At 57.0% G+C, this 16,352-nt stretch overlaps 2 protein-coding genes across 2 annotated transcripts; both read right to left on the bottom strand.

The window, feature by feature from the left end:
• Window positions 1-392: 392 nt before the first annotated feature.
• FOXS1 (forkhead box S1) lies at window positions 393-1,759 on the bottom strand. Its single transcript, XM_045885558.3, has one exon. The coding sequence runs from the start codon at window positions 1,639-1,641 to the stop codon at window positions 649-651; it is 993 nt and encodes a 330-aa protein (XP_045741514.1). The 5' UTR covers window positions 1,642-1,759; the 3' UTR covers window positions 393-648.
• Window positions 1,760-3,323: 1,564 nt separating this feature from the next.
• On the bottom strand, window positions 3,324-13,723 carry LOC123852086 (interferon regulatory factor 4-like). The gene is given in 9 exon segments (XM_064573542.1): window positions 3,324-4,294; window positions 4,532-4,650; window positions 5,271-5,534; window positions 5,537-5,804; window positions 6,266-6,351; window positions 6,471-6,582; window positions 7,622-7,719; window positions 8,023-8,212; window positions 13,404-13,723. Coding segments are annotated over 9 exon segments (1,491 nt in total). The 5' UTR covers window positions 13,635-13,723; the 3' UTR covers window positions 3,324-4,171.
• Between the last annotated feature and the right edge of the window lie 2,629 nt (window positions 13,724-16,352).

Below are 16,352 nucleotides of genomic sequence, written 5' to 3'. Positions count from 1 at the left end.
CAAATGGCACAGGGCTCGGTGAAAGGATATAGACAAGCCCAGGACAGAATAAATGCCACAAATGGTCACAGTTATTCTGACCACTTGTCATGGGGGAGGGAGGTGCTGAGTGACAGAGCTTGGGCCTGGAGAATTAGCCCCTCAGGCCAGCCCAGCTTCACCCCCTGCCGGGTGTCTCTTGGCTACACTCCTTTTCTCTCTTCCCTATTCCCTGCTCCCTCTTCCTCCACCTTCCTGGGAAACTCCCTGAGAAAGTCCCCAGCAGGAGAAAGCCTCACATGGGACATTTCCATCCAGGGTCCCCTGCCCCGAAATCCCCCAACCACAGCCACCGCACACAGAACCAGGCGTCCCGGCCCTCAGCCCCCAACCATCCAGGAAGCTGACCCTCATCCATCACACTGGTTTTATTGGCCCTGAGAGCCACAGAGTAAATCCCAAGGGGGCCCTGCCTCCCCTCTCCCTCAAGTCTGTCCGGAGGCGCCGAGGCTGGCTGAGTGTTCACTACTCCAATCTTGGCTTCCTGTCCCGGTCGTTGGCTTGTCAGGCCTGGATCTCTTGAAATCTCCCCAGATCCTTGAGTCAGGCTCAGCCTGGAGGGTGTGGTTGGCAGGGGACCTGCAGGGACTGCCTGAGGCCAGGCTGGCTTCACTCAAAGAAGAACATTCCTGGTGTCCGGTATAGGCAGGGGGTCAGCCCCAATGGGTAGCTGGAGCCTCCCTGGACAGGGAAACTTCCTGCAACCCAGGGTTCCTTGGGGTCAGCTGGCAGGGGAAGCGGCGCCCGGAGTGAGGCTGGAGGGGTGGGTGGTGCCGGAGAGGGGGCTGCTGAGGCCAAGAGGTGCTCAAGGCCTGGATCAGTCCCCATGCAGAAATTCAGTGCCTGCAGCCGGCACGGGTAGCTGCTCCCGATGCCTGCCTCTGGGGTCAAGATGGGCGTGGGGGCCTTGCTAAAACCTTCGGCCTCAGAGAAGCCCGCAGGAAAGCCAAATGCTGGGCACGGGGAAGACGAGGGGGCCACAGGGAGCTCCCCCGGGCCTGCAGGCTTAGGTGTGGGCATCTCTTTGGGCTCCGTGGGCGGCCGGGGCCTGGCATCCGGGGTTGCTGGGCACATGCTAGCCGGCAAGGCCCCCACCAGACCCCCAAAGCTTAAGCCCTTGGGCTCGGGCAGCTCCGGTGGGAAGGTGCACGGCCTGCCAGTCACGGCGTCGGGGACTCCTGGATCCGGGCTGCTCCCTCTGAGGGGTCCACGACGTGCCTTGGCAGGGCCCTTGGCTCCCTCGGCACCTGCTCTCCGGGTGAAGCGTCGGCGTCGGCGCAGGAAGCTGCCGTGGTCAAACATGTCGTGGCAGTCAGGGTCCAGCGTCCAGTAGCTGCCCTTGCCCGGCTTGCGGTCATCGCGGGGCACCTTGACGAAGCACTCATTGAGTGACAGGTTGTGGCGGATGCTGTTCTGCCAGCCGGGCCTGTTGTGGCGGTAGAAGGCGAAGCGGCCCATGATGTAGCGGTAGATGCCACTGAGCGTGGCCCGCTGCCCCGGCGAGCTCTGGATGGCCATGGCGATCAGAGCGATGTAGCTGTAGGGAGGCTTGGTGGGCTCGGCCGCAGGGGCCAAGGGCCCGGGTAGGGGCTGCTGCTGCATGCTGGCCGGGGCTGGCGGCTGCCGGGACCACGGAGGGGCCAGGCACAGGCGTCCAGGCCCGGTGTCCGGCACAGCCTGCCCGGGCTGGTTAAAAGGCCCCCTGGCCCAGCCTCCCAGCCTGGAAAGGCAAAAAGGGGTGGGCCCGCCAGGCTGCCCTCCCTTCCTCCCTCAGCCCCCTCCCTGCCGCCAGGCCCGAGAGGGGCGGGCACGGAGGCCCGCACTGGGAAGCTGGGAGCCGCTGCTGCCGGGGTGAGGAAATAGGAGGGAGGACACCGCGATCCTCAGCCCCCACGTGCTGGGTGGTGGTGGCTGCGAGGGACAGCACAGGCAACCGAGCGAGACAGGGACAGAGAAACCAAAAGAGAGAAAGACACAGAGAGGTGGAGACATAGCAAGAGAAACAGTGACACGCACCGCGAGACAGAGGCAGAGACACACACGGAGAGACGAAGATGAGGCAGAGAGAACAGAGACACACAGAGCCAGCCCACACGCACGCACCACCCAGAGAAAGAATCACTGAGAGAAATCAGTGTACAGAGAGAGAGTGAAAGAGGAAGATGCAGAGGGAGACACAGCACAGACACAAGGGACGAGGGCAGAGAGACAGAGAGAGGCACACTGAGGAGAGAGACTGGGCAGATTCAAAGGGGCTGAGCTGGAGAACTGGGGACCCCGGGTGGGAAAAGCCCCAGGGGTCCTCAAATCCCCGCCTCTAGCTCCCCCTTTTCTCCCCTCCTTCTTCCAGGCCTGAGGTCTACTTTCTCCTCCCAGCAGGGTGCAGCCCCTGGGGTCACACTAGCTCCCGGGCGTTTGGGGGCGGGCGCCACGGAGGTGGTGAGAACCGCCAAACCGCGTGTGCTGAGCTCCGGCGCCCTCTAGTGACTGGTGTGGGGAGGACAGCCATCTGGGCAGAGACATTCCCCCCCCACCTCCCAAGAGGCTTTTCAAGCAAGTCCCTGACTTTGGCCCAGCCTCAGTTTCCCATCTCTAAACTGGAGCTGGCGACTCTTCAGCTGTCCATACTGTGGTGAGGAGGCAACAGGCCCCCTTACACGGCATCCAGCACCCTCCAAGAGTCTAGCACAGAGTAGGGGTGGGGATGTGACTCAGGAATGTCACTCTGAACCGAGGCTACCCATCAGCTGCAGCCTTGGGCCTTGGGCCATTGAAGCCTAGGGCAGTCAGGTCTTCCCTGTCATGCTCTCCCACCCATAAGTAACCAAGTCAGAGGACACCTACTGTGTACCACTCCCCATGTCAGCCTCCTGACAACTTGCCTTCTCTCTCTGCATTTACTCCTTGGACCAACCCTGCTCTACAGCCCTTCATGGCTTCTTTTGAATAGATGCAGAATCTATGCCTCAGAAAGTTTAAGTGACTTGCCTGAGGTCACACAGCTAGTGAATCACAAAGTTGGGATTTGAATCTAGTATTCTATAACTCCTTAACACCACCCTTTCTATAGGAGAGAAGAAGGGAGACAGGACAGTCACTGGACCCCCACTGGAACACAGGCTATGAACCCCAAGACAGCAGGGATGTGCTGTTTTGTCCAGCACTGGGCTGGAAGCCGAGTGGGTGCTCAATCAACGTTTGCTGAATAAATAAAAAACAGTGATCTGATTGACTTCTGTCCTTTGCCGAAGCATACAGCTCTTCCCCACCATAAAAGAGGCGTATTAATGTATCACTAACAGAGATTTATTATGTTGCCATCTGTAAGAGAATCTCTATAAAGTCAGAAATCAAAAAGGGAAACAAGGTCTGATATCTGGGGCAGGAAACAGTGAATTTCCCGCCAAGGCAAGTTGCCTTCATGGTTGAAGGGGCTCCCTTCCAATTCTCAAGGACTTCCTACAACTTGCAGTTTGCAAAGCCTCCGACATTAGCTTCTGCCCTAGGGCTATGTTTGGGGCTCAGCCTGAATTCCTTCAAACACAGTATCTATTGGTGCTGGTGGTTCAGTTGTCAACCCCCAAACCCCCAGTTCAGGCCAAGTTTTCTGCTGTGGGAGCCCTCCCTGGCCACATAAGAATAGAGACTAGTGGCAGGTGGGAGGATGGGTCTGGAAACTCAGAGCCCCTTAGAGGCCAGGCAATTCTGTTACTGTCTGGCTTCTCTCTAATCCCTGAGGATCTAATTATCGGTAAACCCAGCTTTAAGCAAACCTTATAATGAATCAGTTGCAGGTAAAGCGGGCTTGCAGGTATATCACCACAGACCTGTTGGGCTCCCAACGAGAAATGAAGTCTTGTTTCTGCCCTAATTGCTGTTTCCAGAAGCTCAAGGTCGAGTTTGGTTTCCTCCTGACTTCCCAGGCCCAGCTGTGTGCCGTCCGCCCACGCGCTCCAGGGCTGCATCTCTGCGGCGGAGAGGTTGAAGGGCGCGGATCTGCTTCCGCCGTCCCCACTGACCTGGGCGATGGGCAGCCCCAAGTCCACGGGCAGGTCTGGGGTGGGGTCTGCACTCGCGGGAGCGGGGTGACTTCGGATGGTAGGAGAGGAGGAAGTGACCCTTTACTGCTGACTCAGCTGCGTGAGCAGGTGAGTGACGCCATCGGCGATGCTGGGCTGGGGACCTGCCACCGCTGGGATACCACCCTAGTGGTGCTTGAGTGCAGGAAGAGCTCGCTGGTGAAGACTGGCTCCACCTGTGAGGGTGGGAGGGGCAATGAACCAACTCTCTCAGCGCGCCACCCCCCCCCCCGTATGTTCCAGTGGGAAGTCACAGTCCCAGTGACAGTCCCCACCCTACAGGCACTTTATGTGCAGGGTCCTACAGACCAGAGGGTCATCGGGTTAGGAGCTGAGGACTGGAGGGAGTCGGTAAGGGGCTGTTGGAGGTGACTGAAAGGTGTGGCTCTTCGCTGGAGTGGGAGGTGACTCACGTGGGCCATGATGAGCCGCTCCTCGGGCTGGTCTGGGGGCCCTGGGTACTCCTCGCCAAAGCACAGACGGATTTGGTACTCGGGCTCCTGGCGACCATCCTGAAGGTGGGCACGCAATTCTACGGGCACCAAGACTGGGGGCTTAGGAGTCCCACCTGGTGCCCACCCTGTGCTTCTATCCCACGCCCCTGTCCGATAAGGCCACATCCCCATTGTGTGCCCATGCCCTATGCCCATTTCCACATCCCTATACCTGTCTCATGTCCCACATCTGTGCCCACTTCCAGTGCTCATCCCCTGTGCCTTGTGGTCCTATGCTCACCGTCACACCTTCACCCCCAGCCCATGTCCACTGCCATTCACCTATGCCTACCGAGTGCCCAGTGCCCTAATGCCCAGCCTACGCTTAGCGCCCTATGCCAATACACGTGCCCAAGTCTTATGCTCATGTCCCACACCCAATGCTCCAAGCCTGCCCCGTGCCTACACTCCCCATAACCTATGTCTCTATCTGTGCCCAGGTCCCCCGATGCCCACATTCGTTCCCACTCCTGGTGCTCGTGCGTCACGTCCTTTGTTTCAACGTCCACCCCAAACCCAGAATGCATAAGCCCATCCCCCACCCCCCGTGCTCACATCTCATGTGCCCACTCCCCCCTGCTCCCGTGCCTTTGCCCACGCCCCTCGTGCCCAGCCACTCTGTCCCACGCCGCCAGCGGCCCGGCCGTCGCGCTCTTACCCTCGAGGAAGCGGCGCGTGTCGAGCAGTTGGCAGGTGCGCCCGCGCTCCGGCTTGTCGGGCGGCGCGCGGTGCAGGCGGAGCGGGCCCGGCGGGTACCCGCGGCCCCGGCACAGGCGCTCGGCGAGCACGCCCCGCCCCGGGTGCCGCCCCAAGCGCTGCAGCTCGCGGGCGCCGGGCTCCGGGAAGCGGACCTGCGCGAGGCGCGGCGGCGGCCCCCGCAGGCGCTCGGCCGCGGGGACCGCCCGGGGACTCAGGCGGCAGCCCTGGCCGTGCGCGCGGTGGCTTCACGCACCGTAGAACAGCCGCACGTGCAGCTAGCAATCTGCGGGGTGTTAGCGGCCCCAGCACTGACCACGCCCCCAGCCCCAGGTCCTGCCTGCCCCCACCTCGGGAATTTGGGGTGCTCCCTCCGGAGAAATAATAACTCTAGTAGTAGTAAATGGCAGTAGCTTCCAGTATAAATGAACTGGTAGTTGAGCTCCATGGTCAAAAGGATAGGATCTGGGGCCATCTGTACAATTGGGGCGTGACACTAGGGCCCTTCCAGTCCTAACCTCTGGGATTCTAGGAGCTCCTGCCCAGCAAATAATTTAATGCTGATAGAAACAACAACAACACAATAGGCTCCATGTGAGGGGCCAGAACGATGCTCAGCAGTTAGGGTTGGGGGCTCTGCAGTCAGGCCCTTGGATTCTGATGTCTCACTGCCACTTAGGAGCTGTGACCCGCTAGTAACTTTCCCAGGGCTACTAACTGTGTGATTTGGGGCCAGGTTCTTAACCTCGGCCTTGGGTTTCTGTCTCTGTAAAGTGGGCATGATGGCAGTATCTATCTCACCAGGCTGCGGGGAGAGCTTCGAAAGATGCCTGGCATAAACTAAGCCCTCAATGAATGTTAGCTTTTGTTATTGGGGCTGGGTGCTTTGGGGGAAAGACAAAGGCTAGCTGGCCCCGACCCCTGGCTCTCCCCAGTTCTGCACACTAATCAGAGGGGAGGGCCTTGAGATTCCTTACCACGGTTGCCGAAGTCCTCAGAGGGCAAGGGGCTCCAGTGGCGTGTAGGGTCCTGTGCGTGGTACCCTAGGGAAGGAGGGGCAGCTGTCAGGCACCACCTCATCCTGGGTCTCTCGATCCCTAGGTCAAGGTCCTGGAGGAGGCCAGAGAGGAGGCAGGGATGGTTGAGGAGATCCGTTCCTTACTGTGGTCAGCCAGAGGGGCTGGGAGCCGGGCAGCTGGTGGCAGGGAGCCCTGCTGGGCCAGCCTGGGAGATTGCTCTTTGTCCTTATCCTCCTTGGTTGATCTGGAGCCATCCTGGCCATTGGGAGAGAGGGTTATGAGGGTGGGAGAGGAGCCTGTGGGCTGCAAGAATTCCCAGACTGTCCTCGCTGGGGCAGAAGGAGGTCTGGGCAGACTGCAGGCCAGTTGGGGTTGATAGAGACTTTGAGGTTTCAGAGCTCAAGACCCTGTCCCTCATAGAGGTAAAGACTTGATGGGGTTGTTGGAGGTTATGGGGTCGGAGATGAAGCTCACTGTGCTAGGGGGAGAAGTGTGGGGAGCAAATGAGAAGATGGTGGGACAGAGGTGATAGAGATGAGGCGACAGAGGAGATGGAGATGGGGACAGAGGTGATAGAGATGGGGACAGAAGTGATAGAGATGGGGGACAGAGGAGATAGAGATGGGGGACAGAGGTGATAGAGATGGGGACAGAGGTGACAGAGATGGGGGACAGAAGTGAAGAGATGGGGACAGAGGTGATAGAGATGGGGACAGAGGAGATAGAGATGGGGGACAGAGGTGACAGAGGTGACAGAGATGGGGGACAGAATATGGAATGCATGGTGAGGGAGGCGCTAGGGACAGTGGATTGGACCAGGCTGGTGGGGGGATGGGACACAGCAATGAACCACAGATGGTGCGGGAGGGGTGGCGGTAGTGGGGGTGATACCAACAGAGTGATGGGGTGGGGAGATGTTGGGGTGGTGGCGACAGCAAGAGCGCTGGAGGGGATGAAGGTGAGGGAAATGTGGTGCCAGAGCTGCATCTGAGGGGGACGGAGCGATGGACCCGATGATGACGGGGGCAAGGGGTGAATCTGGGGGGAAGAGGGTGATGCAGACGGTGATGGAACTGAAGATGGTGGAGGTGAAGGGAACGGGGGACCCAGAGATGACGGAGGCAAAGGGAACAGGAGGTGGAGCTGGCAGGGGGGTGGGGTGGGGGGGGAGACAGGGATGGAGCAGCAGCTGGGGGAGAGGATAGGCCCATGACGGAGCCAGAGAGAGCCGAGGGCAGTTCGGGGGAGAGGTGACGGAGCAGGCAAGGCTGTGGGGGCTTGAAGGACACCTAACCTGGTCTGTCCGGCAGGCCAGCTCTGTCACTTCTCCAGGGGGCTCCTGCTGGCTCTGAAGAATGTTCTTCTTTTCAGGGGGAACACAAGCTCTGGCAACTGGATGGATGGAGCCAGAGACAGACTGTTGCCTCCTGGGCCTCAAGGGAGCCCCCCCAACAGAGGTGATCCCACATGAGGATCATGGCGTGATCTCAGGCAGGGCCCACCTCTCTCCCGGCCTCAGTTTCCTCCTTTTCTAATGGGAAGATAAACTGAATGTCTATGGGTCCTTCTGTGTTTACCAGCCCCTGAGTTTAAGCTGAATGAGCCCACCATTTCTCAGTTTACAGGTGGGCAAGGTGAGGTCCTTATTGCCCAGAGAGCCGTCCTCCACCACTACCTCCAGGGGCAGGATGGTACCTGGGCCACGGGCACCGTCGGCCACAATCCGGTAGACCTTGTAGGGGTTGGGGCTGTCCAGCTGGCTGCGCTCTCGCACCTCACAGAAGTCAGCACTCTTGTTGAGGGCACAGCGGAGCCGGGTCTTCCAGGTGGGGGGGTCCTCCTTGTCGATGCCCTCTAGGTGCTTGCCCTTGTGTATGGCCCAGGCCTGGGGATGAGCAGGGCTACTTGGGGAGGGACAGCCTGAGAGAGGGAGGGGGCTGGTGTCGTGCAGAGGGAGGGGGGCCTACCTTGCCTCCCACCCTTCTCTCTCTCCCTCCAGGCCTCTGCCCCTTCATCCTTTTCTCTGTTCCTCCCTCCCTCTATCCAGCACATATCCCTCGAGCTCCTACCGGGTGCCAGGCCCGAGCCAGGGGCTGGGGACCAAATGAGGAACAAGACAGACATGGTCCCTGCTCTCCAGGAACTCAAGTCTAATGAGAGAAAACAGTTGCGAACAGCCAACTGGAAATAACTATATTCCAAGTTGTGAATTGTGATCAATTTAAAAAAACAAGATGATGGGATATCAAACAATGGCAGTGATTTGCTATCCGGAGAACTATAAAATTAAATCCTGACCTATTGCCACATACAGAGTGGACTCCAGATGATTCAAAAACCAAAGGTGAGAGGTGAAACTGGAAGCTAATGGAAGATAATGTGGGGAAACTCTTCCAGGGGGAGAGAATGCCTTCCTGAACCCCCTCAAAGGCATGGACCAGAAAGCAAAACAAAGACAATGTCTGAAATCGGCAAGGGGCTAATTTTAGAACATACAAGGAATTTGCAAACCAACAGGAAACAGAGAACATCCCCTAAAGAAAAAATTCTTATCAAAGGGCAAGAATGGGCGGTTTAGGGAGGAGGAAGCCAGAAGCCCATGAGCATATGAGGATGTACTTAAACTCATTAGCGTCAGAGAAATGCACATAAAAATGTGAGCGATTGGGGTGCCTGGGTGGCTCAGTCAGTTAGGCGTCTGACTCTTGATCTTAGCTCAGGTCTTGATCCCAGGGTCGTGAGTTCAAGCCCCATGTTGGGCTCCATGCTGGGCATGGAGCCTACTTACATTAAAAAAAAAAAAAAAAAAAAAGTGAGCGATCACCTATAAGCCAACAAAATATTTAGTGAGTTGGATAATGCCAGGAGGTGGTGGGGATGTGGACACTGTTGGTGGGTGTGGGATGGTGCAGAGCTTTTGGATGGTAAACAGGCATACCTTGTCAAAATAAGTCTAAATGTACCCTGTGAGCAGAAATTCTAATTCCGAAGGAATTCTCACAAAGGCTCGTGAGGGGAGCAGGACAAAGATGTTCACTATAGTTGCTCGTGGTGCTGGAGAGCAAACCTGTGTCCATCCCTGGGAAAGTGGAGAGGGGTGTGTGTGGGTCATGGATGCCCACTATAGAGTCCATGCAGCATCTAGAAGCATCCAGGAGCAACAAATTAGATGTACCGAGAACACCCCCAGCGGGACGCCTGGGTGGCTCAGTCGGTTGAGCGTCTGTCTTTGGCTCGAGTCATGATCCCAGGGTCCTGGGATCGAGCCCCGCATCGGGCTCCTTACTCAGCGGGGAGCCTGCTTCTCCCTCTGCCTGCCACTCCTCCTGCTTGTGCTCCCTCTCTCTCTGACAAATAAATTTTTAAAAAAATCTTTAGATGTACAGAGAACAAGAATAAATCTTCAGAGCATGATCCGGAGGGGGGGAAAAAAAAGGAAGACACAGAATGAGATCTACAGCCAACATGAAGTGTGTAAGGTAAGAGTACACACAAAACAGCAATGCCCACTCTGCAAGAAAACACACAGACCAAAGAGATTCGTTAAACACACTGGAGTGACTGTAGACGTAGAGGCATTCAATAAATAAATAAGAATATGAGGGGTTATTTTAGAGGGTTCTTCAGAAATGCCTCTAGGAGGATGTGGCTGGCATTTGAGCTGAAGCCTGAATGAAAAGGATGGAGTCCAACAAAGAGCTGGGGGAAGGGTGGTCTACGTAGAAGGAATAGCAAGTGCAAAGGTCCTGAGGTGGGAAGAGATTGAAAGATTCAAGCAAGGCCAGTGTAGCTGGAGCAGAGGAGTCATAGGGGAGGCAGGAGGAGATATGCTGCTTGCAAGGATCCCATTCAGGACTGGGGGGGTTTAACGGATGAATCCCATTCAGTCCTTGCCCTCAGAGATTCCAGGCCCGGTGGGGAAACATGGTCACCAAACAGAAAAGCCAGCTCCTGGGTTGGTGCCCCTTGGCAGCAGTGAGACCTTTAAGGCTTGATTGGGCTGCCTGCAAACTGTGCACATGATACCTAACCTGATGGGGTGGTGAGGGCAGTAGGATGAGTGGTCCATGTAGGGTGCTTAGCACAGTGCCTGGCACACGGTCAGTGCTTACTTACTGCACTTTTGTTCACTAGAGTAAGGCTATAACTGAAAGTTAACCTGGGCACAGGGCACAGGGTGCTATCACCATGGTGAAAGAGGGACCTTTGCTGCATCTGCTGCTGTGTCCCCCAGGGCCTAGAGTGGGGCCTGGTGCAGCGGAGACGCTCTGTGAGTATTTGTGGGGCAAACTGAGCTGGGCCTCGAGGGTGAGTAAGAAGTTGCCAGGTGGAATGGCATTCCTGGCAGGCAGACCAGCTTGGGCAAAGGCCTGCGGGTGTGCAAGAGCATGGTGTATTTGGGGGGACAGCCAGCAGCCTGCTGTCGCTGGGGCTGGGGATGCACATCTGAGGGTATGTGTCCAGTCGGTTCCCCACATTCGTGGGAGTCCTGTTCTCTAAAATCTACACCAATGCTGAACCAACAGGTGCAGCTCGAGGTTCCTGTGAGCCTCTGGTCACACCACTTTCATCAACTAATCAGCAGCTAGCCTTGTTTTATGTGTGTTTCTAAGTTGAAGAAATACTTTAATATAAACTGTTGCTTTGTTGAACTCAGGGCCGACGGCACTGCGACTCTCGCCTGCGCGAAGCTTGTCTGACATGTATTTTTTCCGTAAGGCACATCACAGCCTCTCCGTGTGTGGGCACATCAGACAGCGCTTCAGCCTTCCACAGGCTGGGGGGGCCGTTTTAAATAGTCAAGTCACCCACAAACAGCACAAACATACGAAAAACGTGGCACTAAATAGCCCTTGAAAGGGACACGTGTTTCCAGTAGAAAAGATGGAAGGAGAAGGCAGAGCGCCACCTTGTTCAGCCTCGGAGGGGGATGCACGTCTGGGGCCCTGACTGTTTCGCCATTCTGCACATGGCCGTGGGTGGAAAAAGTGCCTTGGGTATTGATTTTGGAATTGCAACTACATTTTAGCGAATAAGCCACATTTGCAAATACGGAATCCGTGAATAATGAGGATCGACTGCATGTGGTGGGGAAAGGGGAAGAGGAATTAAGAAAGAGCCAGGTGGGAGCTGAATCATGAAGGTCCTTGCCGGCCAAGCTTCATCCCATGCCCTTTGGGGCACCAGGACGTGTGAAGCCAGGGAGTCACTCGCGTGGGTCAGTGGTGGACTGAGGGGAGGGGAGGGCCAGCCCTCAGAATCTCCCTCCTCCGAACAGCACATGGTCCTAAGGGACAGGCCATGTAACTCCCCATGTTCAACACTCATGGAGCGCCTTCCGTGGGCCAGGCCCTGCGCTCAGTGTCATGACCCTCGGGTAGCTGGAGGCAGTCTGCTGCAGGGGAAGTCATTCCAATGGAGGAAGTGGAAGGAATCAGGGATGGCCAAGAAAAGCACGGAGTTGGAGCTTAATCAACGCATTCAACCAGTGAATGCATTAGGGAAGGCTCCTGAGGCGATGTTTCAGCTGCGCATGATGGCAGCTGAAGGTGAAGAGGAGAGGGTATTCTGGGCAGGGGGGGCAGCAAGTGCAAAGGTCTAACAGTGAGAGAGACGTGAAGCATTTAGAAACTGAAAGAACTGTCAGGGCAGATCTAAAGCCAGGAAGAGAAGGGTGGGGAGAGATGAGGCCAGGGAGGAGCAGTTCATGCGCTGCTCTGACGTCTTGGTAAGGAGTTAGAACTTTATCACAAGAGCAATGGGGACCCAAAGAAGGATTCTGAGTAGAGAAATGTCAAGGCAAGATTTACATTTAGGAAGATCTCCCTGGAGGACCCAGGGGAGAAATGAAGGGCAGGGGGAAGTTGGGAGCTCTGTGAGGTCACTGGGATTGTCCTGGTGAGAGACAGTGGGAATGGGTCCAAGCAGACGGACTGCAGAGAAGCTTCTGTAGGAAGACCCAGCAAGCCTTGGTGACAGAGTGCAATGAGCCTGGAAGGCAGGAGAGGGGCCAGGGTTCAGGTGCCTGGCCCTGGGGTCTGGGTGACAATCGGTGCCATTTTCCATTTGGGGACACACACAAGTTTGTCGAGGCGAGCTGTTAAGTGGGGTACTGATGATGTGCCGAGTTTGAGAGTTCTGGGGGCCATGAGACCAGCAGGCTTGGAGCCTGGAGGGGAGGCTGGGAACTGTAGGGCTCATGCCCAGGCTGTGGAGGAGAGAGTAAGCTATGAGGAGGGGGGTCCTGGAGCAGTGCTGAGAGCACCCAAAGAGGAGGGGAGGAGGGGAGAGGCTGAGAAGGGAGGGGCAGCAAGGTAGGAGGAAAATGGAGCCGGAGTGCTGGTGGGGGCAGATTCTGGAAACCAAGTGAGAGAGTTTCAAGGAGGAGGGGTCCACCAGGCCCAGACACATCGAAGGGTCAAAGATGACAGGGATGGGATCTTTGGATTTGGCAACTAGTGATGTTAGCAGGAGGGACAGAAGCCAGACGAGGGGTCGGGGTGGGGGGTGAGGAACTGGGGGCTATGAGTGAGAGAGTTGATGACCAGGCCCTTCAGCCTGTGAAAGGAGAGAGGAGGCCAGAGAAGTAGGAGCTGGAAGTGGCTGTGGTGTTTGGGGTGGTGGCAGTGGCCCGACAGGCAGTTGGTTGATTAATTGCCCAGGGGAGAGATTCTAGAATTTCAGGGTTGATGGGAAGGAGTTTGAAGTTAATGAGGACTGAGGCAAGGGAGGGCATCCCTGGAGGCAGTCCCTGAGAAGGGCTGGTATGGGGAAGCACAGGACTCGTCCCCAAGCTGCTGGGATGGGCGCTTTGGAGGGGGGAAGGTTGTGGGAATCCCCATGGGTGGCGTCCAATTTCCCTGTGGGGAGAGAGGGAGGAGAGGCCCCAGGAGAGGTGGGGATGGTGCACGGATTGCGCCTTTGGCTGATTGTTTCAGGAGGGCGTCGGAGGGTCTCCCGTAGATGCATAACACTCTCCGCAACCTAGAGACAGCTGAGGCTAAGGACAAGCGAGTGGCCCCTGGTCACACAGCCCGCGGGTCAGCCTGGGCGTCCCACCGCTCCAGCCCCCTTACCCTGAAGAGTGCCGCGTCCTGCTGCGCCCGATAGCCCTGCCGGGCCGCGTGCTTCCAGGGGATGCGGAAGAGGGTCTTGCCTGCGTCCTCCCAGCGCAACCCCGCGTAGCGCCCGCTCTCGATCTGTGCCACCAGCCAGTCGCGGAGGCGCAGGGGACCCCCAGCCCCCGCCATCGGTCGCCTGCCGTCGGGGACCTTCCCTTCCTCCCTCCACCAGGGGTCGCCGGCCATCCGGGACGCCGGGAGCCAGAGGCCAGTTCTGGGGCGTGTGGCGGCTGGGACCCCAGCGCGACAGGGAGTCGGGAAGCCACCTGGATGGCGTGCGGAGGTGGCGAAAGCGAAAGTTCTGGATGGGCGAGTTTCGCTTTCTTTTCTGTCCCCTGATCCGGGAGGCCCTATCCTTTCGCCCTTCTCTGTGGTAGCCTGGCTTGGAGGGCGTCGCGCCGCCGCACGGAGGGGGCAGTTAGAGGCACGGTGGGACGCCAAGACCCACTGGAGGGTACGGGGAGGATAGCCAGGGATCTGTCTGTCCCCGTAGAGGGGCCCCGGCGGGCACCCAGAGGCATCCCTTGCGCCACCCGTGCACCTGTTCTCTGTTCTTCCCAGCCTGTGGGGAACTCCCAGATCTTTTCTAGCACCTGGACTGTACAGGTTATAAAGCCATAGTGCTTCTTGGACTAACTCCCATCAGAATTGGGAGGCAGAGACTAGTTTAAAATGTACACTCCTTGCCTCCATACCAGACCTGCAGAAAAAGACTTTCTGGGCAAGAAGCCAGTAATCTGCATTTAACGAGTTCTCCCGTGGGATTCTGATCCAGGTGGTCCGTGGGCCACACCTGGAGAAATACTTCTTTAAATACTGGGAGTCCTCATCTACTGATGGCTCACTATGGTGTTGGCCTGGCTAAAGCCTTTCCTGCAGGGTCTCTGTTCTCACCACAGCGTGTGAGATGAGTCTACCCATTTTATTATTAAGAAGAATAAGGCTCAGAGAGGTTAAAGCCCTGCAACAAGGTCATAGAGCTAGTATGTGGAGGCAGTCAGGACCTGAACCTCTGTCTCTCTGCCCCCAAAGCCCAGGAGCCTAAAAAGTGCCCCACATTATCTCCCAACAGCTTACACCTGGGGTTTAGGGACACCCCTCCCCCAGAAAGTATATACAATTTTTTTCATGTTTATGCATTTTCCTGGGGTTTGTATCTTTCATTTAATTGTCAAAGGGAGTTTGCAATTTGAAAGAGGGCAAGTAGCTCAGGCCACTCCAGCCTTTGTTGTGTACACAGGGAAACTAAAACTCCGAATGAGCACAGAGCTGGATGCCCGGTCAGCGTTGACCGGAGGCTGGGAGTACTGCCCTTCATGTGCACCTGTTAGGGGGGGCCTTCTTCATGCTCCCCACCCTCTGTTCTCCCATGCCAGCAGCCACTCAGTTCTGAGCCCTCTACAGTTAAAGTCACGATTCGGACTCACCTGTAGGCCTCCGGGGGGAGGGGGAGAGGGGGTGCAAAGCATCTCATAGGAATAAATCCAAGTGTAATAATTACATCTAAGTGGGAATCTTAAGTGTGTCAGACAATCTTTCCATTTTTCTGGGTGGCAAAGTCATAGTGATTAGGAGGATAGGGTTCCCTCAACTTGCCAGCCAGACTGCCTGGATTCAAATCCCAGCCCCACCACTTGCCAGCTGGTGACCTTGGACATCAAACTCAGTTTCCTGAGGAGGCTGGGCAACAGGTGAGGATTATTTCATCCATCCTCCCACCCCCAATACTGGAATCTGGGCTTCCCCCACAGCCCTGAACACAGTGCTTGGTGCATAACAGGGACCCCATACAGGTGGCTATTAGATTGGAGTCTTTTCAGACCCCTCTCAATTCCAAGTTACTTTTAGTTCAGAAAACTCAGCTCAGATGACCTCTGTTCACCCTTGGGACAGTTTGCTGCTTGCTTGGGCTGCCCCCTGGCCTTTAAGCTCTAGGTGGGAAGGGTCTTGAGTGGAAGAAGATATTTGCAAATGATATATCCAATAAGGAGTTAATATGCAACATATATAAAGAACTTAAACAAGTCACCACCAAAAGGCACCAAGGAACTACTTCTTAACAGCCACCATGGGACACAGACTGCCTAGGTTTAAATCCAGCCTCCCCTACTCTAGCTGTCCTCAGGCAAGCTGCCTACCCTTTCTGAGCCTCAGTTTCCTCGCGGGGATTAAGTGAACCCATGCATATAAAAAGTCAGGCATGAAGGAGGCACTATTTGGACAGCTTACTAGCTAGTATTTGTGAATAGGGAAGAGGAGGGAGCTGGTGAGAAGGACTCAGAGGGGGAAGGGGGTTCAGAGAGAAGGAGGGATTCAGGGGCCTTTTCAGGAGACCAGGGCTTCAGGGAGAGATATGGGGGGGGGGCCTCAGGGCAATGAATGGAGTCCTGGAATTCAGCTCTGCCCAGAGCAGTTTTTGGGAGGTGGCTGGCTCCTCCAGACCCTAGGGGATGCAGACCCCCTCCCAGCCCTGTTTCCTGCAGGCTCCAGCCCCGCAGAGTCCTGCATCCCTGCCCCTTGCTGAATGACTAGGAGGAGCTCAGACAGACAGCTTCTGTGTCTCTTTAATATCCTCCAGGCCCATCCGCCCGCTTCCCCCACCCACCCACTCCCACTCCCGCTGCCTTTAAGGGTGGAGGCCCGGGTGCCCCCTCCCCCCAGCCCAAGGACTAAGGCACCAAGTGGCTGCAGCAGGCCCAGCCCCGACACAGAGACGCACGGATGGAGGACGGACAGACTGCAGACGCAGACAAGCAGGGCGGGCAGCAGGGGCAGGGGCAGGGGCAGGGGCAGGGCTCAGGCCGCCGCGGGGCTCCCGCAGGCTCCGGGCGCGTCCTGGAGGCCGGGGGAGGCCCAGGCAGCCCCGAGGGTGGGGTGGGGGTGGGGGACCGGTCGGAAGGAAGA

Source organism: Mirounga angustirostris, unplaced genomic scaffold (genome assembly GCF_029215605.1).
Source record: "Mirounga angustirostris isolate CCGP_5_RB_7025 unplaced genomic scaffold, mMirAng1.0.hap1 SCAF_10, whole genome shotgun sequence".
NCBI lineage: Eukaryota > Metazoa > Chordata > Mammalia > Carnivora > Phocidae > Mirounga > Mirounga angustirostris.
This window is presented reverse-complemented; position numbering and strand designations above follow the sequence as displayed.

Excerpts from the sequence above, each read along its gene's own strand:
- FOXS1 (XM_045885558.3), bottom strand. The coding sequence starts at position 1,641 with ATGCAGCAGCAGCCCCTACCCGGGCCCTTGGCCCCTGCGGCCGAGCCC.